This window comes from Salvelinus alpinus, chromosome 11 (genome assembly GCF_045679555.1).
Source record: "Salvelinus alpinus chromosome 11, SLU_Salpinus.1, whole genome shotgun sequence".
NCBI classification, from domain to species: domain Eukaryota; kingdom Metazoa; phylum Chordata; class Actinopteri; order Salmoniformes; family Salmonidae; genus Salvelinus; species Salvelinus alpinus.
Genome location: NC_092096.1, coordinates 61,514,039 through 61,541,538, shown reverse-complemented (window position 1 = coordinate 61,541,538; position 27,500 = coordinate 61,514,039). Strand labels below are relative to the sequence as shown.

Genomic DNA, 27,500 nt, shown 5'->3' with positions numbered 1-27,500 from the left:
GTTAGTTCCTGTCTGTCCATCTATATTTACCTCTTGACATTCATGTTAGTTCCTGCCTGTCCATCTATATTTACCTCTTGACAGTCATGTTAGTTCCTGTCTGTCCATCTATATTTACCTCTTGACAGTCATGTTAGTTCCTGCCTGCCCATCTATATTTACCTCTTGACAGTCATGTTAGTTCCTGCCTGTCCATCTATATTTACATCTTGACAGTCATGTTAGTTCCTGCCTGTCCATCTATATTTACCTCTTGACAGTCATGTTAGTTCCTGTCTGTCCATCTATATTTACCTCTTGACAGTCATGTTAGTTCCTGCCTGTCCATCTATATTTACGTCTTGACAGTCATGTTAGTTCCTGCCTGTCCATCTATATTTACGTCTTGACAGTCATGTTAGTTCCTGCCTGTCCATCTATATTTACCTCTTGACAGTCATGTTAGTTCCTGTCTGTCCATCTATATTTACCTCTTGACAGTCATGTTAGTTCCTGTCTGTCCATCTATATTTACCTCTTGACATTCATGTTAGTTCCTGCCTGTCCATCTATATTTACCTCTTGACAGTCATGTTAGTTCCTGCCTGTCCATCTATTTTGACCTCTGTGTATGTTGGCATCATTAACCACACACTCCATGACATTCTACTATAGCCCATGACTGATGCCCACATGGTGGTTGTTAGTAGTATCATAATCTGTTCTGTCCTACCCTGCCTGCTTATGCCCCCAGTTGGTGTGGCCTGCCCTGCTTATGCCCCCAGTTGGTGTGGCCTGCCCTGCTTATGCCCCCAGTTGGTGTGGCCTGCCCTGCTTATGCCCCCAGTTGGTGTGGCCTGCCCTGCTTATGCCCCCAGTTGGTGTGGCCTGCCCTGCTTATGCCCCCAGTTGGTGTGGCCTGCCCTGCTTATGCCCCCAGTTGGTGTGGCCTGCCCTGCTTATGCCCCCAGTTGGTGTGGCCTGCACTGCTTATGCCCCCAGTTGGTGTTGCCTGCCCTGCTTATGCCCCCAGTTGGTGTGGCATGCCCGTTGTGTCAGCTGGTTTGATGCCATCCTGAATTGACCTATTTGCTCCATAGCAGGCTGGCACAGTAACCCTCAGGGGGGCAAAGGCATAGAATCATAGGAACATGAGACATCAGTGACGTGAGGGCAGGTGGCACGGCAGAGTGTAGCGGTGTCTAAAGCCATTGCATTCCAAGCAATGTATAGACTAATCAAACATACTGATCATATATGGACAATATCAGGGGCAGATTAGAACACAAGTTTCAAATGTGTTCAGGCCAAAAGACTGTGGAGAAGTCATGAGCAAAAACAGTTATTGGAGAGTCTTGCATGAGGTTAGAGAGGGAGGGAGGGAGGGATGAGTAGTTGGCACTGCTCAGGATGACTATGTGAGAGAGTGATGAGAAAGACAGAAGCGGATGGAGGGATGGTCCTCCTCCTTCACAAACAACATGGGAAGGATGCCAGAGAGAACAGATGGCAGAGAAGAGCGGGGGCACAGGGATGGCACAGACACTGGTGGCTTCACGCTACACACACACACACACACACACACACACACACACACACACACACACACACACACACACACACACACACACACACACACACACACACACACACTTGCAGAAACACTCATGTAACCAATTGTACACCCCCCCCCCCGCCCCACACACACACACACACACACACGCATGAGCCTGTGAGCTACCCCGTGGAGTGTTTTCCCATGCCACATCCTGGGTGTGGAGCAGTCTGTAGGAAAAGCCGTATTGCTGAATCGACATCTCTGACTGAGTCTTCCTCTCTGTGCCAGGGATTTGGTGTCACATCGGTATAAAGGGATCGGGAGACAGGCGCAGGAATACGTAATAGTTTATTTTTTATTTACCCAAATTACAGCGCGCCGTGTAAAGACACAGGGATCGAAGAGCAAACAAACACGTATACAAAACACAGGGTTGAAACCCAAACAAAAGTACCTTGAATAAATCCACCGGGGCGAGACCCGTAACATACACGCACGCAATGACTCTACACGGGACAAGACCCGTAATCATGTGCCCAATACATGCAGCACGAAAGCCATAACAACACAGCACAGGAACTCACACGACCAACGGACATTGGAACAATAAACGACAGCCCAATGGTGAAACAAAGGGCACATTTAAACAATTAGAATCAGGGAAATGGGGACCAGGTGTGCGTCATGACACAGTTCCGGAGGGATCTGTGACACCTGGTAACCACCTCCTGCATTCATACCTTTCTCTCTCTTCCTCTTTCTCTCTCTTCCTCTTTCTCTCTATTCCTCTTTCAGTCGTCCTCTTTCTCTCTATTCCTCTTTCACTGTCGTCCTCTTTCTCTCTCTTCCTCTTTCACTGTCTTCCTCTTTCTCTATATTCCTTTTTCTCGCACTTTACCATTCTCTTCTCCCGTCATCTCTCTCACTCCCTGTCTACCCAATAGAATAGAATTACAATTATCATTCTATTTATACTGAACCAAAATATAAACGCAACATGTAAAGTTTTGTTACCATGTTTAAAGACTGAAATAAAAGATCCCAGAAATGTTTCATACGCACACAATTTTTATTTCTCTCAAATTCTGTGCAAAAAGGTGTTTAAATCCCTGTTAGATAGCATTTCTCCTTTGCCAATATAATTAATCCACCTGACAGGTGTGGCATTTCAAGAAGATGATTAAACAGCACGATCAATACACAGGTGCACCTTGTGCTGGGAACAATAAAAGGCCACTCTAAAATGTGCAGTTTTGTCACGCAGCACAATGCTACAGTTGTCTCAAGTTTTGAGGGAGCGTGCAATTGGAATGCTATCTGCAGGATTGTCCACCGGAGCTGTTGCCAGAGAATTTAATGTTCATTTCTCTACCATGCGCAACCTTCAACATCGTTTTAGAGAATTTGGCAGTACGTCCAACTGGCCTCACAACCACAGCCCACGTGTTAGTGTCTCTGTACACAGTATGAGACCATGCAATGCCAGAGAAGGCCTTTTTAGGGCACAGCCTGTGTCAAACTGTCAGAAAGCAGACTGGCACTCAGACTCCCACATAAAAAATGGTGTATACTATGGTATGAATACTGTAGTATTCACTGTAGTTTTATTTTACTGTAGTGTACTGTACTATTTACAATGTACTAGTAGTATAAAATATGTAGTTAAAAAAGTGTACTACAGTATATGCTATAGTAATTACTGTATTGTTTTTTTAAGTGTTTTTCTTTTATTATTCAGCGCTTTTCTATAACCTGTAGGGAACAAAATTTATGGTGTATACTTGGCATCTAGGTTTCTCACTTACGGGTGGCACATATTGGGATATGAGGGAAGAGAATGGGCAGGTAATATGCAAATGAAATACTATACTATTTACTATAGTTTTAAAAAGTTGTGTTTTTGCGGACTGTAGTGTTTTTGCATACATTTCTGTACAATTTACGACAGTGTTTTCTTGTGTATATTACTGTAGTATTTAGTATAGTATTCTACAGTATACTACAACATTCTATAGCAAGTACTACACATGATCAAGGGATACTACAGTGTGGAGTATAGTGTATTTGTAACGGAATTCCTCCTCCTCTTCATACGAAAAGGAGGAGTGGTGATTCGACCAAGACGCAGCGTTGTAACTTGACATATTATTTATTAAACAAAACCGAAAAAACAGGAAGAACACTTGAATAGATACAAAACAACAAACGACGTAGACTGACCTGAACGTAAGAACTTACATGAAACACGAAGAACGCACGAACAGGAAAAACAGACTACACAAAAACCGAACGAACAAACAAACCGAAAACAGTCCCGTGTGGCGCAACATACACAGACACAGGAGATAACCACCCACAACAATCAATGTGAAAACACCTACCTTAATATGGCTCTCAATCAGAGGAAATGAAAACCACCTGCCTCTAATTGAAAGCCATATCAGGTCACCCTTAAACCAACATAGAAACACAAAACAGACTGCCCACCCAAACTCACGTCCTGACCAACTAACACATACAAAACGAACAGAAAACAGGTCAGGAACGTGACAGTATTACAGTTTACTACAGAATTCTATAGTAAGTACAGTAGTATTCTATAGTAAACTGTAGTATTTGTTTGTGTGGGTACACACAGCAGGCATACACCCAGTCGCAGACTAAGGTACAGTGAGTGCATGTACACACCTACAGTACAGTACACAGACCTATAACTGAAGTCACTGAAGGCACTTTAGCATAATGCTGTTGACAGGCTGCTTCCTGTTAGCCTCTTCAACCCAGTCTACTGTGTGGCGCTTGGTCCCTGGGGTGGCTTTTCAGTGGTGGCAAAGTGGCCTCCGTATCTTCACTGTTTGTGGACTATGTGGTCAAGCTCTGACTGTGTGTGTGTGTGTTAAAGTGAGATAGATGGAGAGAGAAGTGATAAAAGGTGCATGTGTGTTCATTTTTTGAAGGTGTTTTCTCATCCAATATTTGCAGTACAGTGTTATTATTTTCAGATGGAGATATTACAGGGAACCAGTATCTTACTGTGCAAGATCCATGAAAAATAACTCTGCATCTACACACACACACACACATACACACACACACACACACACACACACACACACACACACACACACACACACACACACACACACACACACACACACACACACACACACACACACACACACACACACACACACACACACACACACACACACACACACACCCTCCTCTCCACTTTGATCACGCCACCTGTCTATCTCGGGAGTAAAGCAGACACCTATAGATGGAGAGTTGCATTAGCTAGTCTCTCTCCTCCCCTCCTCTATCATTTGATACCTCACCGTGCCTTGGCTATAAGGATCACCCCCAGTCAGCAGATATTAACACTGCGCTGAAAACACAGGATCAAAATCCATAGCTGTCATCCAGGATCTACACTCATCTGCCCCCCTCTCTCTCTCTCTCTCTCTCTCTCTCTCTCTCTCTCTCTCTCTCTCTCTCTCTCTCTCTCTCTCTCTCTCTCTCTCGCTCTCTCGCTCGCTTCCTCTCTCTCTCGCTCGCTTCCTCTCTCTCTCTCTCGCTCTCTCGCTCGCTTCCTCTCTCTCTCTTTCTGTTTCTGTCTTTCTCTCTTTCTGTCTCTCTCTTTATCTCTTTCTTTTTCTCTCTATCTGTCTTTGTTTTTCTCTCTCACACACACACACACACACACACACACACACACACACACACACACACACACACACACACACACACACACACACACACACACACACTGACTGTGCAACGGGTCCTGAGCGTCGGCATCCTCCCTCCATCCTCAAAGGGGGGCTGCTGAGCTGAGAACGGAGAGAATGAGGGAATAAAGAGGGAGAGGGAAAAGAGAAGGGAGAATTTGTCTGAAGCCCATTTTAATTAGTGGATGAAGGCCCAATGCTGTTTCTCTCCCTGCGAGGCCACGCGGGGCTGTACTGCTGAATCGCCACCTCAACATCCGGCTAGGTCCTCATTATTGTTCCCTCTTGTATGGATTTTGAGTCAGGCAACCTCTATGGGCTACTGTAGGCTATACTCTACTAACTATAAAGATGAAAGTTTGAAAGGATGAAATAGGCAATTAGAAAGACGTATAACCTCTAGTTGCTTTGTTAAGCAGTGGAAACAGACTGGGATCACCAAAATGTCTCCTTATATGTGTATGTAATCCTTTAAATAAATGTATGAATCCATCACATTTCAAAACTTATAATTGATAGTCTAGCATAAAATCTATTATTGCCTGTGCGGTATAAAAACCATACATGAAAACAAAATAGCGAGTCTCTGCCATGCAAAGCAGTAGACAGCGTCTCAATGATTAAACATAATATCAAAGACGCGACCCTCCAACCTCTTGACTCAGTGACACAGACTTACATCCCCTGCAGTGCCCTCTGAACTTCGGCTCCATAATGTACACATGCTTCAGCGACCCCATGGAACATATTTGACTCTCACCCCAAGGAGTCATGACGCGCTTTTGGCTTCTAGTAATAGTGACACTATCGCGCCGCAGCCCCTGAGGGCGTGGCCCTGTCTTCTTGCAGCGCTGATAGGTCCTGAACTCTCTTTCTCTTGGAGGCTGGTTGTTGCTCCCCGAGGCGGCCCACAATGCTTTGCTGCGGCCCAATTAGACTCCCAGCCATGTCAGGATTCCTCTCGGTTAACGATGCCATGGTGCCGCCTGTGCGTGATTAGCAGTGGCCGTGCCACGCGACAGCCTAGTTTATCATCTCATCTCTTGTGCGACGACACTGAGACTTAGAGGAGACGCTGGTTCTGTGTAGATCTGTGTAGAGACTCTCAGTTCCACTGTCTCAAAGGTGTTGTGGCTGACAAATGGTTCTATGTGTTGGGGAGAAACTGTGGCTCTGGGTCCAGTTGAGTTGGTCAAAGTACACCCATCTCTCCGTGCCCTAGTGGTCGAGCCACAATGAAGAGCTTTACTTCTCCTTGCCAGTCTCTTAACCCTGAGTTAACTTGTGGGAATGATGCACTGCTCTGCAATACGTAGCCGCTGATGAAATGGGTGCATTCATCGATTAGTGTGCATTAATCAACGGTATTTACATAGAAATACTGTGATAATTGATTAATCGACTATTGTTAATTGGGAAAAAGCTTGTGAATGTGACACATCTCATCCATCCTGCCGACGGGTCCTCCACACAGTAAATTACATCCACATTAAACCAGATGGCTAAAACAGGAGCTTCAAATACCGACCAAAACACCAAACTTTATACCGTCCACCTTGAGGTCAGACAATATGGGGAAGGGAGTGATGTAGTGTGAGATAGATAGAGAATTAATGTGAGGAAAAGTGAGAGAACAGAGAATGAATGAGAGAACAAGTGAGAGAATGACCTCCTCTGTTTATACGATCAGAGGTCGTTCTCCCATTGATCTCGGTGACAAAGGGAGCGCGACAAAAAGAGAAAGTGGATTCGCTATTAAAATTAATTCCATTTTAATACCGCTGCTCTTATTAACGATTTGCCTTGTTTCTACGGAGATGAGTGAGGCTGGCTGACACGGCAGCAATGAGGTTTACAGCCTCATTTAGCACTAAGCCCTCTTCCCCTAGCCTGTTTGCTGTCTTCATTACCTGGGCATTAGAAGATGGTCAAACGTCAGCATTAAGCAGCCTGCCAGTTAGGCGTACAGGTAGTAGAGCAATAGCAATATGTGGATTGAAGTGCCCATTAGTTATTAGCTAGCTAGCTACTTTAGCCCAATCAGCCTGTCAGTTGGGTAAGCAGCATGTGGTAGAGCCATAGCATTATGGGGATTGAAGTACCCATTAGCTGCTAGCTAGCTGCAGTAGCGCTGCATGCTTTTACAGTGCATTAGTTCCAAGCTAATGGGGCATTGGATAACCCATTAGCCTCTAGCTAGCTACAGTAGGGTTACTGTGTATTAGCTTCAAGCTAATATGACCCATTGCATTGTTATCTGCCCCCAAACCTCTTTCTGGTGTTCTCCCAGGGTAGCAGGCACGATGAGACCTTCATTGTTATGGCCTGCTGTTTTGGCCTGATGTGTCCTCTGTGCTCCTTAGCGTTAGCCCCCATGCTCTCTTCTGGCCTCTTGTGCTCCTTGGCGTTAGCCCCCCTGCTCTCTTCTGGCCTCTTGTGCTCCTTAGTGTTAGCCCCCATGCCTTCTTCTGGCCTCTTGTGCTCCTTAGCGTTAGCCCCCATGCTCTCTTCTGGCCTCTTGTGCTCCTTAGTGTTAGCCCCCATGCCTTCTTCTGGCCTCATGTGCCCCTTAGAGTTAGCCCCTTCTGGCCTCTTGTGGCTGGGGCAGATAAATAGCACATGGACTATATCCCAGAGGAACAATTTTTCATGAATTATGCCTGTTCTGCAGGCTTCGAAAGTGTTCCAGTGGTACATCAAAATCTATTGTCCCTTCGTTCTCACTCTCTCTCTCCCGTTCTCTCGTTCATAAGCTCTCTCTCAAGCAGTTTATCTTAAACTCGTTCTCCTGTTCTCTCTGCAGTAGGGGACTTTCCCTCATATTTACTTTTCAAATAGTGTGATTAAACGTCTCTCTATCCAATTTCGTGGCTTCAGACAAAAAGCCAGGGAGAAAGGTAACAACAGTTAATGGGAAAACGGTTATCCTGTTTGTGTGTGTGTGTGTGCGTGCGTGTATGCGCGTGTCGTGTGTGTTTGCGCATATGGGCTATCAATTGATAAAACCCATTTTTTCCTCAAAACTAAATCATTTCACACACAACTGGGGGGGACAATCTCATTCCACCAAGCCACACTCCATTATCCACCAGGCACCTGCAGCCACCACGCATCGCCAGTCGTAAAAATAAACAGACAGATTTGTAATATTGGATTTTCTTCTTGCATAAACAAAACATCAGGCCTTAACAGTGTTGGATGGCCACTGCTTGTTTTGTTGTTTTCCAACCATACCAAATGTGCCCTTTAACCAGTTGTTTCACAGTGGTAGTCAGGATATCGTACAGTAGCCTGCAGTAGGTCTTCAATGGAAGTGACTGGCTTCCTCGGGGCACTGTACTATTTCAGGGCTGGTTCCACCAGGCAGTGGAGTGGAAGAATCCCTCATTATGACTTTGTTTACAGACCCATTATTTTCCCTACTAATCACTGTTCTCTTTGCCTCGGTGATTGCCATCATGAAATACTGCGAGTTGCCTGTCATCAGGGTTAACCTTTTGTTTCAGCCTCTTAGGCTTTGCTACTGTATTGCGTAGTCTAATTATTTAATTACCTCTTCCTGTTGGTTAGTTTTTAATGTATTGCCCTTTTAGTAAAAGGAATTATCCTGCTTTGAATGTGTAAACATAGAGCCCTTCGCTGCAACTGTTAGCGCTAGCACAATTAGCCGTCGTCATGACATCGCTCATCCAAAGCATAATAAGCACAATACACCTCAAGGACAGACTGATTCAGTTCTGCTGACTTCATCAATAACCATCACTATTTTACTCTGTCACTCACTCACTCATTCCCTGCTACACTTGATATAATTGGTCCGTGTCATTGGAAAAACTATAAATAGTGCTGGGCCCAATTGGTGAGCGAGAGAGAGGAAAGAAGCCACGACAGTAAATACGTCTTTAATAATCATTTCTCCCACCACCATATGTTGGTGCATCAAACTGACATCTCCTGTGCCAGTGGACGGTGGCAAGAGGAGAGCAGAGGAGAGGAGGGAGGGAGTAAGAGGAGAGGAGAGTGGGAGTGAGAGGAGAGGAGGGGGGGGAGTAAGATGAGAGGGGGAGTAAGAGAAGAGGAGAGGGGGAGAGAGAGGAGAAGAGAGGGGGAGTGAGAGGAGAAGAGGAGTGAGATGAGAAGGGGAGTATGAGGAGAGGAGGAGTGAGAGGGGAGGGGAGGGGGAGTGAGAGGAGAGGAGGAGTGGAGAGGAGAGGAGGGGGGAGTGTGAGGAGAGGAGAAGAGAGGAGAGGAGAGGGGTAGTGAGAAGAGAGGGGTAGTGAGAAGAGAGGAGAGGGATAGTGAGAAGAGAGGGGTAGTGAGAGGAGAGGAGAAGAGAAAAGAAGAGAAGAGAGGAGAGGGGTAGTGAGAAGAGAGGAGAGGGGTAGTGAGAAGAGGGGGGTAGTGAGAGGAGAGGAGAGGGGTAGTGAGAAGAGAGGAGAGGGGTAGTGAGAGGAGAGGAGAGGGGTAGTGAGAAGAGAGGAGAGGGGTAGTGAGAAGAGAGGAGAGGGGTAGTGAGAAGAGAGGAGAGGGGTAGTGAGAGGAGAGGAGAGGGGTAGTGAGAAGAGAGGAGAGGGGTAGTGAGAAGAGAGGGGTAGTGAGAAGAGAGGAGAGGGGTAGTGAGAAGAGAGGGGTAGTGAGAGGAGAGGAGAGGGGTAGTGAGAAGAGAGGAGAGGGGTAGTGAGAAGAGAGGAGAGGGGTAGTGAGAGGAGAGGAGAGGGGTAGTGAGAGGAGAGGAGAAGAGAAAAGAAGAGAGGAGAGGAGAGGGGTAATGAGAAGAGAGGGGTAGTGAGAGGAGAAAAGAAGAGAGGAGAGGAGAGGGGGAATGAGAAGAGAGGGGTAGTGAGAGGAGAGGAGAGGGGGAGTGAGAAGAAAGGAGAGGGGTAGTGAGAAGAGAGGGGTAGTGAGAGGAGAAAAGAAGAGAGGAGAGGAGAGGGGGAATGAGAAGAGAGGGGTAGTGAGAGGAGAGGAGAGGGGGAGTGAGAAGAAAGGAGAGGGGTAGTGAGAAGAGAGGGGTAGTGAGAGGAGAAAAGAAGAGAGGAGAGGAGAGGGGGAATGAGAAGAGAGGGGTAGTGAGAGGAGAGGAGAGGGGGAGTGAGAAGAAAGGAGAGGGGTAGTGAGAAGAGAGGGGTAGTGAGAGGAGAAAAGAAGAGAGTAGATGAGAGGGGGAATGAGAAGAGAGGGGTAGTGAGAGGAGAGGAGAGGGGGAGTGAGAAGAAAGGAGAGGGGTAGTGAGAAGAGAGGGGTAGTGAGAGGAGAAAAGAAGAGAGGAGATGAGAGGGGGAATGAGAAGAGAGGGGTAGTGAGAGGAGAGGAGAGGGGGAGTGAGAAGAAAGGAGAGGGGTAGTGAGAAGAGAGGGGTAGTGAGAGGAGAAAAGAAGAGAGGAGAGGAGAGGGGGAATGAGAAGAGAGGGGTAGTGAGAGGAGAGGAGAGGGGGAGTGAGAAGAAAGGAGAGGGGTAGTGAGAAGAGAGGGGTAGTGAGAGGAGAAAAGAAGAGAGGAGAGGAGAGGGGGAATGAGAAGAGAGGGGTAGTGAGAGGAGAGGAGAGGGGGAGTGAGAAGAGAGGGGTAGTTAGAGGAGAGGAGAGGGGTAGTGAGTAGCATTATACTAGAGGGGTAGTGAGATGAGGGGAGGGGGTAGTGTTATACTAGAGGGGTAGTGAGATGAGAGGAGATGGGGATTCAATGCAGCTGAGCCACCTCATCCTCAGTCTGATCTACACTTACTCTACTCAGTCTGGCAAAGACTCATATGGCAATTACACAGCTCCACTAGTCCTACAGGCGATAGCTATAAATAGTTCTACCTCTCATCTCTGCTGTCCATGACCATATCCTCACTTTACCAAGAAAGGCTGGTTCAATAAGAAGCACTGCAACACCTAGCTTCCCTCCAGCTTTGTCTTTGATGGCATCCTGCTGTTACTGTATGATTCTGGGTTGTCTGTTTAGGTGGGTGGTCTGTTTATGAGTCTTTCTTCCTGGGTTAGAGGTTTTTATGTGACAGACATGGCAGACATGACAGACATGACAGACATGACAGACATGACAGACATGACAGACATGACCGACATGGAAGACATGACAGACATGACAGACATGACAGACATGTCCGACATGACAGACATGGAAGACATGACAGACATGGAAGACATGACAGACATGGAAAACATGACAGACATGACAGACATGACAGACATGACAGACATGGAAGACATGACAGACATGACAGACATGGAAGACATGACAGACATGGAAGACATGACAGACATGACAGACATGACAGACATGACAGACATGACCGACATGGTAGACATGACAGACATGGACAACATGACAGACATTACAGACATGGAAGACATGACAGACATGGAAGACATGACAGACATGGTAGACATGACAGACATGGACGACATGACAGACATGACCGACATGACAGACATGGAAGACATGACAGACATGACAGACATGACAGACATGGAAGACATGACAGACATGGACGACATGACAGACATGACCGACATGACAGACATGGAAGACATGACAGACATGACAGACATGACAGACATGACAGACATGACAGACATGGAAGACATGACAGACATGACAGACATGACAGACATGACAGACATGGAAGACATGACAGACATGACAGACATGACAGACATGACAGACATGGAAGACATGACAGACATGACCGACATGGGAGACATGACAGACATGGAAGACATGACAGACATGGAATACATGACAGACATGACAGACATGACAGACATGGAAGACATGACAGACATGACCGACATGGGAGACATGACAGACATGGAAGACATGACAGACATGACAGACATGACAGACATGACAGACATGACAGACATGACCGACATGACAGACATGGAAGACATGACAGACATGGAAGACATGACAGACATGACAGACATGACCGACATGGTAGACATGGTAGACATGACAGACATGGAAGACATGACAGACATGGACGACATGACAGACATGGAAGACATGACAGACATGACAGACATGACCGACATGGTAGACATGACAGACATGACAGACATGACAGACATGACAGACATGACCGACATGGTAGACATGACAGACATGACAGACATGACAGACATGACAGACATGACCGACATGGTAGACATGACAGACATGGTAGACATGACAGACATGACAGACATGGTAGACATGACAGACATGACAGACATGACAGACATGGGAGACTGACAGACATGGAAGACATGACAGACATGACAGACATGGACAACATGACAGACATGACAGACATGACAGACATGACAGACATGGGAGACATGACAGACATGACCGACATGGAAGACATGACAGACATGACAGACATGACAGACATGGGAGACATGGGAGACATGACAGACATGACCGACATGGAAGACATGACAGACATGGACAACATGACAGACATGACAGACATGTCAGACATGACAGACATGACAGACATGGGAGACATGGAAGACATGACAGACATGGACAACATGACAGACATGGCAGACATGACAGACATGGACAACATGACAGACATGGACAACATGACAGACATGACCAACATGACAGACATGGGAGACATGACAGACATGACAGACATGGAAGACATGACAGACATGGACAACATGACAGACATGACAGACATGACAGACATGACAGACATGGAAGACATGACAGACATGACAGACATGGACGACATGACAGACATGATAGACATGACAGACATGACAGACATGACAGACATGGACGACATGACAGACATGACAGACATGACAGACATGGCAGACATGACAGACATGACAGACATGGGAGACATGACAGACATGACAGACATGACAGACATGACAGACATGGAAGACATGACAGACATGACAGACATGACAGACATGGGAGACATGACAGACATGACAGACATGGGAGACATGACAGACATGGGAGACATGACAGACATGGAAGACATGACAGACATGGACAACATGACAGACATGACAGACATGGAAGACATGACAGACATGACAGACATGGGAGACATGACAGACATGGAAGACATGACAGACATGACAGACATGACAGACATGGGAGACATGACAGACATGGACAACATGACAGACATGACAGACATGGAAGACATGACAGACATGGGAGACATGACAGACATGGACAACATGACAGACATGACAGACATGGAAGACATGACAGACATGACAGACATGGGAGACATGACAGACATGGACAACATGACAGACATGGACAACATGACAGACATGGAAGACATGACAGACATGACAGACATGGAGGACATAACAGTATGCCTTCTAGTACAATACTACTCTATGTACATGTATTTATGTGTGTGTGTGTGTGTGTGTGTGTGTGTGTGTGTGTGTGTGTGTGTGTGTGTGTGTGTGTGTGTGTGTGTGTGTGTGTGTGTGTGTGTGTGTGTGTGTGTGTGTGTGTGTGTGTGTGTGTGTGTGTGTGACTGTACTGTAACACATTTTTTATTTGTGTGAAAACTGTGTGTGTTTGTGTGGGATAAACGTGCAGGTTTTCTCCGTAAGCCGTGTACAGTATCTCCTCTGAGGACTTGAGTCGCTGAGAGTGGCTGCTACAGTGTGCCACACCCTTTCTGATGGGTAGGTGACTCCAGCTCTCTCCCTCCAGGTAAAGGACCCGAGACGGTCTTCGCCGGACAGAAGCTCAACGACAACGAGTGGCACACGGTGAAAGTGGTGCGCAGAGGAAAGAACCTCCAGCTCTCTGTGGACAATGTGACGGTAGAAGGTCAGTGTCCACTCTCCACTGTCTGCCACTACCCCCTGTTGGGTAGAATGGAGGGATGGAGGGGGTGAGAGGTGAGAGGAATGCAAGAGAGAGGTTATATGATTGAGGCATGGGGCTAAAAATGACCCTGTGAAGTCATTCCTTAAGTTGCCAGTGTCAGTTTGAACCAGTTTGTGGTGGTCACAAACCGCCCAGAGAAGTCCTCTGGGGCTGACCATGTTTAGGACGGGGGTATTTGTAATAAGCCGCTTGGCCAAGCTCATTACTGTTCATTACTAGGAAGCCATAACATCATCAAGGCATGTAACCCACATATACCATCCGTATACATATCATTACCTGGGCCTAAAGCTTGTCCTGATCAGGCCACATGGTTAGGAAAATGAGGAGGACGTCAGGCCTATAATCCCAACATATTCCCATGTCCTCTTTCACCCTTCAGGCCAGATGACAGGCGCCCACACCCGTCTGGAGTTCCACAACATTGAGACGGGCATCATGACCGAGCGCCGCTTCATCTCCGTGGTGCCCTCCAACTTCATCGGTCACCTCCAGGGCCTGACGGTCAACGGCGTGCCTTACCTGGACCAGTGCAAGAACGGCGACATCTCCTACTGTGAACTCAACGCCCGCTTCGGCATGCGCCACATCATCGCCGATCCGGTGACGTTTCGAACGAAAGCGAGCTACCTGGCGTTGGCTACTTTGCAGGCCTACGCCTCCATGCACCTCTTCTTCCAGTTTAAGACCACCACGTCGGACGGCCTGCTGCTCTTCAACTCGGGGGACGGCAGCGACTTCATCGTCGTGGAGCTGGTCAAAGGGTGAGCCTGGACGTTTGATTGGTCCTTACTGATAAGGACATGACATGAGGTTACCCTGAAAAATGAAATGTGGTGAAGTTTAGATTATTCTTCAAACATGGCCTACCATTCCAAGTGTGGCACATCTTAATCACACAATAAAGCATAAAACAATTATTTGCATGAAAATATTGTAAGATGTAGATGAGGTGAAAATGATAAAGTCCTACATCCGTTCCACTAAGATAGAGAAGGGAGTTCAGGTAATACGGTACTGTGAATCAGAGCTGGTTGGAGTCATTTCCCTCTATTTCTCAGGGAGCGTTAATAATCACTTTGGTTTATAGCTCCATGAATGGCCAGAACAGGCTATAATTATGGGGAGGAAATAGAAGTTGTAGAAAATATTCCACTTTCTTCATTGTAAAGACCAGACGTCCATCCAGCTGTACACACAATCCGTATGCCCCATAGATGTAAACAGACTAAACGAAAGCTATTTAATTGGCCTTAAAATTGTAATGTACATGTTAAAACTCTGAATGAAGGCTTTGAAGAAAAGGAACCCTGAAATAGCACTGCTCTGATTGGTGTGTTAGATTCCCTGCTGTCGCCAGCCTATTCATCCATTCTTACGGCATGTATGAAAAATCCTTGTTATGTTGCATGTATCTCCCTTCTCCTCTTCCTCCCCGCCTGGTATTGTTACGACACAAAGGAGACCAAACGTCTCTTTCAGCAGACACAAAGACAAGGCAAAGCAGGAATAAACACATTCGATAAACATTGCTCAGGCAAACCAGTCATCACCAGACGACACAAAAGCAAATCATTTTGCGCATGAACAAGCTATGCCACCATGTCCGCCTCGGGGCAAACAGGAGGGAAAAGTTTCTTTCAGAGTGTCTCAGAGGAAAAATGAGTTATTTACATTTCAAAGTATATCATTTCTGAGAAGCTGTATATTACTGAGTGTGAGGTAGGGCCATCTACTGCTGGAGGCTGAGTGAAAGGATACTGTTTAAATATAATACGGGTTGGACTGACTCACCCTGTCACCTTGAACTCCGGGCTCCTCCATTGAACATCCTTAACTATACTGAAAGGACTGCATGGCATCTCCATGGAGTTGTTCAAAACACAACTTTTTTCAAAAGACCCAGGAACATTTTTCAAAAGAGCCAAACACCAAATTCTTCAGCATGCTTGGCGAGACCGGCTCTCTCTGGTTTACACTTATTTGAAAGAACTTTGTTCTGTGGGTGACATTTTGATTTTGGTTTGGTCACACTGACTGAATGTGATGGATGAGGTGTTACACACACGTACACACACACACACACACACACACACGTACACACACACCTACAGTCATTTACTAAAAGTCTCTTACGACCTGTGTTTATAGCTACGTCCATTACGTCTTTGACCTTGGTAACGGTCCGTCGCTGATGAAGGGCAACTCGGACAAGCCGCTCAACGACAACCAGTGGCACAACGTGGTGGTCTCCCGGGACGCCAACAACGTGCACACGCTCAAGATCGACTCACGCACCGTCACCCAGCACTCCAATGGAGCCCGCAACCTGGATCTCAAAGGTAAGGGGCACTATTCTATATCCCCTTTTCCATAGGCAACTGCTGTAGTTGAAAGGTCCTCCGTGGCTCTACTGCTAATCAAGTTTGTCAATATTGGGCACACATCCCAATATATTTGGTTCTTCTCTCTCTGGTTCTCTCTAGCTTTCAGTGAGTTACTCAGAGATTCCACTGTGTTTTAAGTTGCGTTCCCGTAGCATGCACAGTCAGAAATATTCAACCAGAGAATGCTCACTGAGCCAACCAGCTGTGACTTATGAAAGATTGCCCAATCTTGGCATGACTCTCTGGGGAACTATCTTCACACACTCAGCCGGTCCTTTCACATGACTTGTGGCATGACTTCACATGTACTGTCACGCAACAATGAAAAGAAAAGTCTCTGTGTCTGTAATGTGTGTACCATGAGACTTGGACTCAGAAGGTGCTGAAAAGTTGCTGACTGTCTACCTGTGCTGTGCTGTGCGTGTGCACCTTTCTGCCCCCTTCGAGGATGCTAAGAATGTGCACATGCCCATACGTGCGCACAGTTATTTATTCATTTTTATTCTGTTTGTTCAGCTTTCAAATGCATGACCGCTCAGGATGCTTGTTGTTCAGGTTAGACAGAGTAGAGAAACCCGATCCCAGTGCCAATCACAAATCCACCCGCCAAACAACAGTGGACAGGAGGCAGAATTAAACCTAACAAAAGGCTGGCAGCCAGCCCGCCGCGCCAACCAACCCTCTTCACCTTGAAATATGATCCTCTCCTTCAGCCGCTGTCGGCATCGCCGGATGCTCGGCACAATTTCCCCAGCCAATCAGTACCTCCTAATATCAACTAAAACCCCTGCGTCTCCGAAGAGATTGAAGGGGAAAAATAACAACAATATCGACAAAAACAAACCCCACATATTCCTCTTCCTCCCAGTAGACATGTGTCTAGTTGTAATTCTGCTGGCGGCCGCACGGTGGGAAAACAAAGTACCCCAGGTACACTTGACTTTTATCAGAGATGTGATCACAACGATCAACAATGGCTTTTAGGAGAGAAGCCTCTGTTTCTTCCACCGGGGGGGGGGCTTAGGAAGTAGAGGGGCCAATAGGAAGTAGAGGGGTCAATAGGAAGTAGAGGGGCCCTTAGGAAGTAGAGGGGCCCTTAGGAAGTAGAGGGGCCCTTAAGAAGTAGAGGGGCCCATAGGAAGTAGAGGGGCCCTTAGGAAGTAGAGGGGCCAATAGGAAGTAGAGGGGCCAATAGGAAGTAGAGGGGCCAATAGGAAGTAGAGGGGCCCTTAGGAAGTAGAGGGGCCCTTAGGAAGTAGAGGGGCCCTTAGGAAGTAAAGGGGCCCTCCCAGTGGGTGCTGGCGGATCTGAGGTCAAAAGATAAAAAGCCAACCAGAGCTTTTATAAGGCTTATTGATGGGGTACGTCCTCTCTCTGCCAGTACCTTTATCTGCAGGGCCTGCTGGTGCCATAAAATTGGCTGTGTTAATCATGAGTGGGTTTCAGCTGACTGGCGCAGTACCAGGGACCTTATATTAAGAGGGATGGCGGGGACAGTGATGGCGGGGACAGTGATAACACATACCCCTGGATGTAGTTGATAAGAGGGAAGAATCAGGAGGCCCGTGGAAAGTGGACGGCAATAAGTAGGTTTAAACCGCAGGATATGAACTTGGGTCTCCCACGGGAGCAACCAACGTCATAGACCATTAGACCAAGAGGACAGTACGTTTTTGGGCTGAGGGTAGACACTGTTTTTGAAGTTCTCAGGCGGTGCTACCTCACAGTTTCTATAGTATGCTATCAGACTCGTAGATTAAACACTCTCTTTCCCACTATCATATCCATGCTTTCTTTGTAGCATATCTGCCCCAATGATCTTCTAGTGGAATAATAGACTGCATCTCTATCTTATTTCCATGGAGTTTGTCAAAGAAAGCTGTTCTTGATTGATGACCAGTATCTATGATAGAGTGACAGCTGTTCATGTCAGGCAGAGGCAGACTTGGGAGCCAGGGAGAGCATGGAAACAAGATGAGGGTCAGAAGAACAGAAATTACTCACAGCCTCAAACTGGGAAAGAGTATCTCATAGTCTAAAATAGATGAATAGTGTAAAATAGTTCAGTCTCAATCAACTGAACTGACCTGACAACACAGTAAAGGTGTAAGCAATCTGCTTTTCACCTCTGCAGTCCTTTCATATCAGTACAGATGAAGTCGAGGAGGGGAAGAAGACTATTGAACGGCTGCCACAAATGAAGCGTGTGTCGTCAACAATCCTCTTGGCCTCCAGCTACAGGCCCCGCGTCGCTAACACTTCTATTTGCATATTTCAAAATGTGTGAAACGATTTGTCTCTGTAAAAGAAACAGAAGGCCCAGGCAATTTGTGAAGAAGAAGGGGGTGGCCATTTTCTGCTTTTTATTGCCAACCGACTTGGTGAGTGTTCTTCCGAGGCGTTACTATAAACACTAAATCCACACGTCTGTAGAAAGCATGGCTTTTCACCATCATCACTATCACTACCACCATCACTATCATCACTATCATTATAACTATCATCCAGATCACTACCACCATCATCACTATCACTACCACCATCATCACTATCACTACCACCATCACTACCATCACTATCATTTTAACTATCATCCAGATCACTACCACCATCATCACTATCACTACCACCATCACTATCATTATAACTATCATCCAGATCACTACCACCATCATCACTATCACTACCACCATCATCACTATCACTACCACCATCATCACTATCACTACCACCATCATCACTATCACTACCACCATCATCACTAACACTACCACCATCATCACTATACCTACCACCATCATCACTATCACTACCACCATCATCACTATCACTGCCACCATCATCACTAACACTACCACCATCATCACTATCACTACCACCATCATCACTATCACTACCACCATCATCACTATCACTACCACCATCATCACTAACACTACCACCATCATCACTATCACTACCACCATCATCACTAACACTACCACCATCATCACTATCACTACCACCATCATCACTATCACTACCACCATCATCACTATCACTACCACCATCATCACTATCACTACCACCATCATCACTATCACTGCCACCATCATCACTAACACTACCACCATCATCACTATCACTACCACCATCATCACTATCACTACCACCATCATCACTATCACTGCCACCATCACTACCATCACTATCATTATAACTATCATCCAGATCACTACCACCATCATCACTATCACTACCACCATCAATCACTATCACTACCACCATCATCACTATCACTGCCACCATCACTACCATCACTATCATTTTAACTATCATCCAGATCACTACCACCATCATCACTATCACTACCACCATCATCACTATCACTACCACCATCATCACTATCACTACCACCATCATCACTATACCTACCACCATCATCACTATCACTGCCACCATCACTACCATCACTATCATTATAACTACTATCATCACAATCACTATCACTGTAATCACTATGACTATCACTATCATCACTATCATCACTATCACCACTATCACTATCATCACTATCACCACTGTCACTATCACCACTATCACTATCACCATTATCACTATCACCACTATCACTATCATCACTATCACCACTGTCATCACTATCAATATCATCACTATCATCACTATCCTTACTATCATCACTATCATCACTATCACTATCATCACTATCACTATCACCACTATCATCACTATCATTACTATCATCACTATCACTATCATCACTCTCATCACTATCACTTTCACTAAGGGATGGTTCTACATTTACATAATGGGTCCCTGGAGGAAAATAGGGGAGGGCCATGCTTTTTCATCTTCAGTCAAGGGGAGGGCCATGCTTTTTCAACTTCAGTCAAGGGGAGGGCCATGCTTTTTCAACTTCAGTCAAGGGGAGGGCCATGCTTTTTCAACTTCAGTCAAGGGGAGGGCCATGCTTTTTCAACTTCAGTCAAGGGGAGGGCCATGCTTTTTCAACTTCAGTCAAGGGGAGGGTCATGCTTTTTCAACTTCAGTCAAGGGGAGGGCCATGCTTTTTCAACTTCAGTCAAGGGGAGGGCCATGCTTTTTCAAATTCAGTCAAGGGGAGGGCCATGTTTTTTCAACTTCAGTCAAGGGGAGGGTCATGCTTTTTCAACTTCAGTCAAGGGGAGGGCCATGCTTTTTCAACTTCAGTCAAGGGGAGGGCCATGCTTTTTCAACTTCAGTCAAGGGGAGGGCCATGCTTTTTCAACTTCAGTCAAGGGGAGGGTCATGCTTTTTCAACTTCAGTCAAGGGGAGGGCCATGCTTTTTCAACTTCAGTCAAGGGGAGGGCCATGCTTTTTCAAATTCAGTCAAGGGGAGGGCCATGTTTTTTCAACTTCAGTCAAGGGGAGGACCATGCTTTTTCAACTACAGTCAAGGGGAGGGCCATGCTTTTTCAACCTCAGTCAAGGGGAGGACCATGCTTTTTCAACTTCAGTCAAGGGGATGGTTTAGTCTTTGTAAAATCTCCTCCAGGGGAGGGTCATGTAATTTGTAATTGATGAAATTTCAATATTTCTCAGTATTTTAGAATTAGTCGCTTATTAGGCTATGCCTGATGCCATCCCTCATTTCTAATTCTCTGCTGGCTGCGCAATATCAAGTGAGCCTATAGGCTATTTAGTGTGGTCTAAATCACATGATCCATAGCAAATAGGCTACAAAGTGCATGCTCAGAGAAGCACAGAGCAAAGTTATATTTCTAAGATAGTTGCTGGGATGGTGTAAATAAAACTAGGCTGTATTACACACTGTGATGGATATTACAACCCTGAGCCCCGGCCTGCTCTGCTCTTGCTGATGAAACATATTTTTTGTGTGCTGCCTAACAATGGCTGTGCTGTGTAGGCTTACAGTGGTAGTTCAGGAGGAGTCAAAAGCTTCTTCCAAATGTTTTTATTTATTAAGCCTAGTCCAAAAAAGTCCCTATCTTGTGCACAGACTAGCCTATAGTCTATGTTATGTTCAGTTTGAGAAGGAGGACTGGAGGTCAACTTTGATAGCTTGCTACTACTATAATAGATTTGATTAAAAATAATATGTTTCTTACCCATGATGTAAGCCTATTTATCAGGGTTATCAACCTCACAATAAGCCAGATTCGAGTAACTTACATTGTGGTGCTTAAACTTGAAGCAGCACCCAAGGCACAATCAATCGGAAATGGACAGCTCATGGTGCTGAAAGTAGGCACATTCGAGTAGGCATAATTCATTTCAACAGTCTTAATTTTAATTAGACTATACTAACAACAAGAGCGCCTTGGGTTGGAGCCTATTTCTTCCTATTTAAGAAATGAGGTAGGCCTACCTGTTTGACAGACAAAATTAGGCTGCTATATCCATAGATTTGTCGGTCATTTCCTCAACCCACCATGCATTCTTTAAATAGCTTACCCCAATGTCAGTGAAGGCCTGTTAAGTTAAAACCAATACTCGAATTGAGGGGGTCTGAGAGGTTATGCCTTAGGCCTACCTTTTATTAAAGACAATTGCAAAAAGCACAAGCCTACCTCTTGTTAGGCTAAGATTTTGAAGAAAATGAAAGAGGTCTGATTATATAAAGTGCTCTATAACAGCACTTTGGTCCTCGATCCTTTATGCTAGACACAAGCTGTAAAATATCCAGGAAAGATGTGACTCCGATACATATCATTGTTTTGTTTCTTTGACATTCAGAGGCTGCGCTACAACCTTCTATAGCCGAGTAGGCAGAAAAATGGCTTTGCTTAGGAAGTAATCTAATTATGTTATCTATTGATTAAGCTATTCACTTTCTGTACAATAGAAGATGTTTAAACCCAGACAGCTTTTAGGGAACGACGTGAAGTTATCTCGTTTGGTGAAGCCACGGAAGAAGAGTAGCCAGCAGTTGAAGCTTACATTTTTCTGCGTCAGCAGGCCTACTCTGTCTGGGGTAGAAAGGTAGGCCTACTCTGTCTGGGGTGGAAAGGTAGGCTTACTCTGTCTGGGGTGGAACGGTAGGCCTACTCTGTCTGGGGTGTAAAGGTAGGCCTACTCTGTCTGGGGTGTAAAGGTAGGCCCTACTATGTCTGGGGTGGAAAGGTAGGCCTACTCTGTCTGGGGTGTAAAGGTAGGCCTACTCTGTCTGGGGTGGAAAGGTAGGCCTACTCTGTCTGGGGTGGAAAGGTAGGCGTACTCTGTCTGGGGTGGAAAGGTAGGCCTACTCTGTCTGGGGTGGAAAGGTAGGCGTACTCTGTCTGGGGTGGAAAGGTAGGCCTACTCTGTCTGGGGTGGAAAGGTAGGCCTACACTGTCTGGGGTGGAAAGGTAGGCCTACTCTGTCTGGGGTGTAAAGGTAGGCCTACTCTGTCTGGGGTGGAAAGGTAGTCCTACTCTGTCTGGGGTGGAAAGGTAGGCCTACTCTGTCTGGGGTGGAAAGGTAGGCCTACTCTGTCTGGGGTGTAAAGGTCGGCCTACTCTGTCTTGGGTAGAAAGGTAGGCCTACTCTGTCTGGGGTGGAAAGGTAGGCCTACTCTGTCTGGGGTGGAAAGGTAGGCCTACTCTGTCTGGGGTGTAAAGGTAGGCCTACTCTGTCTGGGGTGGAAAGGTAGGCCTACTCTGTCTGGGGTGGAAAGGTAGGCCTACTCTGTCTGAGATGGAAAGATAGGCCTACTCTGTCTGGGGTGGAAAGGTAGGCCTACTCTGTCTGGGTTGGAAAGGTAGGCCTACTCTGTCTGGGGTGGAAAGGTAGACTTACTCTGTCTGGGGTGGAACGGTAGGCCTACTCTGTCTGGGGTGTAAAGGTAGACCTACTCTGTCTGGGGTGGAAAGGTAGGCCTACTCTGTCTGGGGTGGAAAGGTAGGCCTACTCTGTCTGGGGTGGAAAGGTAGGCCTACTCTGTCTGGGGTGGAAAGGTAGGCCTACTCTGTCTGGGGTGTAAAGGTCGGCCTACTCTGTCTGGGGTGTAAAGGTAGTCCTACTCTGTCTGGGGTAGAAAGGTAGGTCTACTCTGTCTGGGGTGGAAAGGTAGGCATACTCTGTCTGGGGTGGAGGGGGTAGGCCTACTCTGTCTGAGATGGAAAGGTAGGCCTACTCTGTCTGGGGTGGAAAGGTAGGCCTACTCTGTCTGGGGTGGAAAGGTAGGCCTACTCTGTCTGGGGTAGAAAGGTAGGAAAGGTAGGTCTACTCTGTATGGGGTGGAAAGGTAGGCCTACTCTGTCTGGGGTGGAAAGGTAGGCCTACTCTGTCTGGGGTGGAAAGGTAGGTCTACTCTGTCTGGGGTAGAAAGGTAGGCCTACTCTGTCTGGGGTGGAAAGTTAGGCCTACTCTGTCTGGGGTGGAAAGGTAGGCCTACTCTGTCTGGGGTGGAACGGTAGGCCTACTCTGTCTGGGGTGGAAAGGTAGTCCTACTCTGTCTGGGGTGGAAAGGTAGGCGTACTCTGTCTGGGGTGGAAAGGTAGGCCTACTCTGTCTGGGGTGTAAAGGTAGGCCTACTCTGTCTTGGGTAGAAAGGTAGGCCTACTCTGTCTGGGGTGGAAAGGTAGGCCTACTCTGTCTGGGGTGGAAAGGTAGGCCTACTCTGTCTGGGGTGTAAAGGTAGGCCTACTCTGTCTGGGGTGGAAAGGTAGGCCTACTCTGTCTGGGGTGGAAAGGTAGGCCTTCTCTGTCTGGGGTAGAAAGGTAGGTCTACTCTGTCTGAGATGGAAAGATAGGCCTACTCTGTCTGGGGTGGAAAGGTAGGCCTACTCTGTCTGGGTTGGAAAGGTAGGACTACTCTGTCTGGGGTGGAAAGGTAGACTTACTCTGTCTGGGGTGGAACGGTAGGCCTACTCTGTCTGGGGTGTAAAGGTCGGCCTACTCTGTCTGGGGTGTAAAGGTAGTCCTACTCTGTCTGGGGTAGAAAGGTAGGTCTACTCTGTCTGGGGTGGAAAGGTAGGCCTACTCTGTCTGGTGTGGAAAGGTAGGCCTACTCTGTCTGGGGTGTAAAGGTAGTCCTACTCTGTCTGGGGTAGAAAGGTAGGTCTACTCTGTCTGGGGTGGAAAGGTAGGCCTACTCTGTCTGGGGTGGAAAGGTAGGCTTACTCTGTCTGGGGTGGAAAGGTAGGCCTACTCTGTCTGAGATGGAAAGGTAGGCCTACTCTGTCTGGGGTGGAAAGGTAGGCCTACTCTGTCTGGGGTGGAAAGGTAGGCCTACTCTGTCTGGGGTAGAAAGGTAGGAAAGGTAGGCCTACTCTGTATGGGGTGGAAAGGTAGGCCTACTCTGTCTGGGGTAGAAAGGTAGACCTACTCTGTCTGGGGTAAAAAGGTAGGAAAAGGTAGGTCTACTCTGTCTGGGGTGGAAAGGTAGGCCTACTCTGTCTGGGGTGGAAAGGTAGGTCTACTCTTTCTGGGGTAGAAAGGTAGGCCTACTCTGTCTGGGGTGGAAAGGTAGGCCTACTCTGTCTGGGGTGTAAAGGTAGTCCTACTCTGTCTGGGGTAGAAAGGTAGGTCTACTCTGTCTGAGATGGAAAGATAGGCCTACTCTGTCTGGGGTGGAAAGGTAGGCCTACTCTGTCTGGGTTGGAAAGGTAGGACTACTCTGTCTGGGGTGGAAAGGTAGACTTACTCTGTCTGGGGTGGAACGGTAGGCCTACTCTGTCTGGGGTGTAAAGGTAGGCCTACTCTGTCTGGGGTGGAAAGGTAGGCCTACTCTGTCTGGGGTGGAAAGGTAGACTTACTCTGTCTGGGGTGGAACGGTAGGCCTACTCTGTCTGGGGTGGAAAGGTAGGCCTACTCTGTCTGGGGTGGAAAGGTAGGCCTACTCTGTCTGGGGTGTAAAGGTCGGCCTACTCTGTCTGGGGTGTAAAGGTAGTCCTACTCTGTCTGGGGTAGAAAGGTAGGTCTACTCTGTCTGGGGTGGAAAGGTAGGCCTACTCTGTCTGGGGTGTAAAGGTAGTCCTACTCTGTCTGGGGTAGAAAGGTAGGTCTACTCTGTCTGGGGTGGAAAGGTAGGCCTACTCTGTCTGGGGTGGAAAGGTAGGCGTACTCTGTCTGAGATGGAAAGGTAGGCCTACTCTGTCTGGGGTGGAAAGGTAGGCCTACTCTGTCTGGGGTGGAAAGGTAGGCCTACTCTGTCTGGGGTAGAAAGGTAGGAAAGGTAGGCCTACTCTGTATGGGGTGGAAAGGTAGGCCTACTCTGTCTGGGGTGGAAAGGTAGGCCTACTCTGTCTGGGGTGGAAAGGTAGGCCTACTCTGTCTGGGGTAGAAAGGTAGGAAAGGTAGGCCTACTCTGTATGGGGTGGAAAGGTAGGCCTACTCTGTCTGGGGTAGAAAGGTAGACCTACTCTGTCTGGGGTAAAAAGGTAGGAAAAGGTAGGTCTACTCTGTCTGGGGTGGAAAGGTAGGCCTACTCTGTCTGGGGTGGAAAGGTAGGCCTACTCTGTCTGGGGTGGAAAGGTAGGTCTACTCTTTCTGGGGTAGAAAGGTAGGCCTACTCTGTCTGGGGTGGAAAGGTAGTCCTACTCTGTCTGGGGTGGAAAGGTAGGCTTACTCTGTCTTGGGTGTAAAGGTAGGCCTACTCTGTCTTGGGTGTAAAGGTAGGCCTACTCTGTCTTGGGTAGAAAGGTAGGCCTACTCTGTCTGGGGTGGAAAGGTAGGCCTACTCTGTCTGGGGTGGAAAGGTAGGCCTACTCTGTCTGTGGTGTAAAGGTAGGCCTACTCTGTCTGGGGTGGAAAGGTAGGCCTACTCTGTCTGGGGTGGAAAGGTAGGCCTTCTCTGTCTGGGGTAGAAAGGTAGGTCTACTCTGTCTGAGATGGAAAGATAGGCCTACTCTGTCTGGGGTGGAAAGGTAGGCCTACTCTGTCTGGGTTGGAAAGGTAGGACTACTCTGTCTGGGGTGGAAAGGTAGACTTACTCTGTCTGGGGTGGAACGGTAGGCCTACTCTGTCTGGGGTGTAAAGGTAGGCCTACTCTGTCTGGGGTGGAAAGGTAGGCCTACTCTGTCTGGGGTGGAAAGGTAGGCCTACTCTGTCTGGGGTGGAAAGGTAGGCCTACTCTGTCTGGGGTGGAAAGGTAGGCCTACTCTGTCTGGGGTGTAAAGGTCGGCCTACTCTGTCTGGGGTGTAAAGGTAGACCTACTCTGTCTGGGGTAGAAAGGTAGGTCTACTCTGTCTGGGGTGGAAAGGTAGGCCTACTCTGTCTGGGGTGGAAAGGTAGGCCTACTCTGTCTGGGGTGGAAAGGTAGGCCTACTCTGTCTGGGGTAGAAAGGTAGTCCTACTCTGTCTGGGGTGGATAGGTAGGCCTACTCTGTCTGGGTTGGAAAGGTAGGACTACTCTGTCTGGGGTGGAAAGGTAGACTTACTCTGTCTGGGGTGGAACGGTAGGCCTACTCTGTCTGGGGTGTAAAGGTAGGCCTACTCTGTCTGGGGTGGAAAGGTAGGCCTACTCTGTCTGGGGTGGAAAGGTAGACTTACTCTGTCTGGGGTGGAACGGTAGGCCTACTCTGTCTGGGGTGGAAAGGTAGGCCTACTCTGTCTGGGGTGGAAAGGTAGGCCTACTCTGTCTGGGGTGTAAAGGTCGGCCTACTCTGTCTGGGGTGTAAAGGTAGTCCTACTCTGTCTGGGGTAGAAAGGTAGGTCTACTCTGTCTGGGGTGGAAAGGTAGGCCTACTCTGTCTGGGGTGTAAAGGTAGTCCTACTCTGTCTGGGGTAGAAAGGTAGGTCTACTCTGTCTGGGGTGGAAAGGTAGGCCTACTCTGTCTGGGGTGGAAAGGTAGGCGTACTCTGTCTGGGGTGGAAAGGTAGGCCTACTCTGTCTGAGATGGAAAGGTAGGCCTACTCTGTCTGGGGTGGAAAGGTAGGCCTACTCTGTCTGGGGTGGAAAGGTAGGCCTACTCTGTCTGGGGTAGAAAGGTAGGAAAGGTAGGCCTACTCTGTATGGGGTGGAAAGGTAGGCCTACTCTGTCTG

General features: G+C 47.3%; 1 protein-coding gene across 15 annotated transcripts in view; it reads left to right on the top strand.

The window, feature by feature from the left end:
• The window catches only part of LOC139534958 (neurexin-2-like), a 1,135,712-nt gene that overhangs the window by 592,783 nt on the left and 515,429 nt on the right, over positions 1-27,500 (top strand). For all 15 annotated transcript variants that reach the window (XM_071334534.1, XM_071334530.1, XM_071334533.1 and 12 more), the window contains 3 exons: positions 13,966-14,085; positions 14,528-14,909; positions 16,297-16,487. In XM_071334534.1, coding sequence (XP_071190635.1) covers positions 13,966-14,085; positions 14,528-14,909; positions 16,297-16,487 — 693 coding nt within the window. The remainder of the gene's footprint in view (positions 1-13,965; positions 14,086-14,527; positions 14,910-16,296; positions 16,488-27,500) is intronic.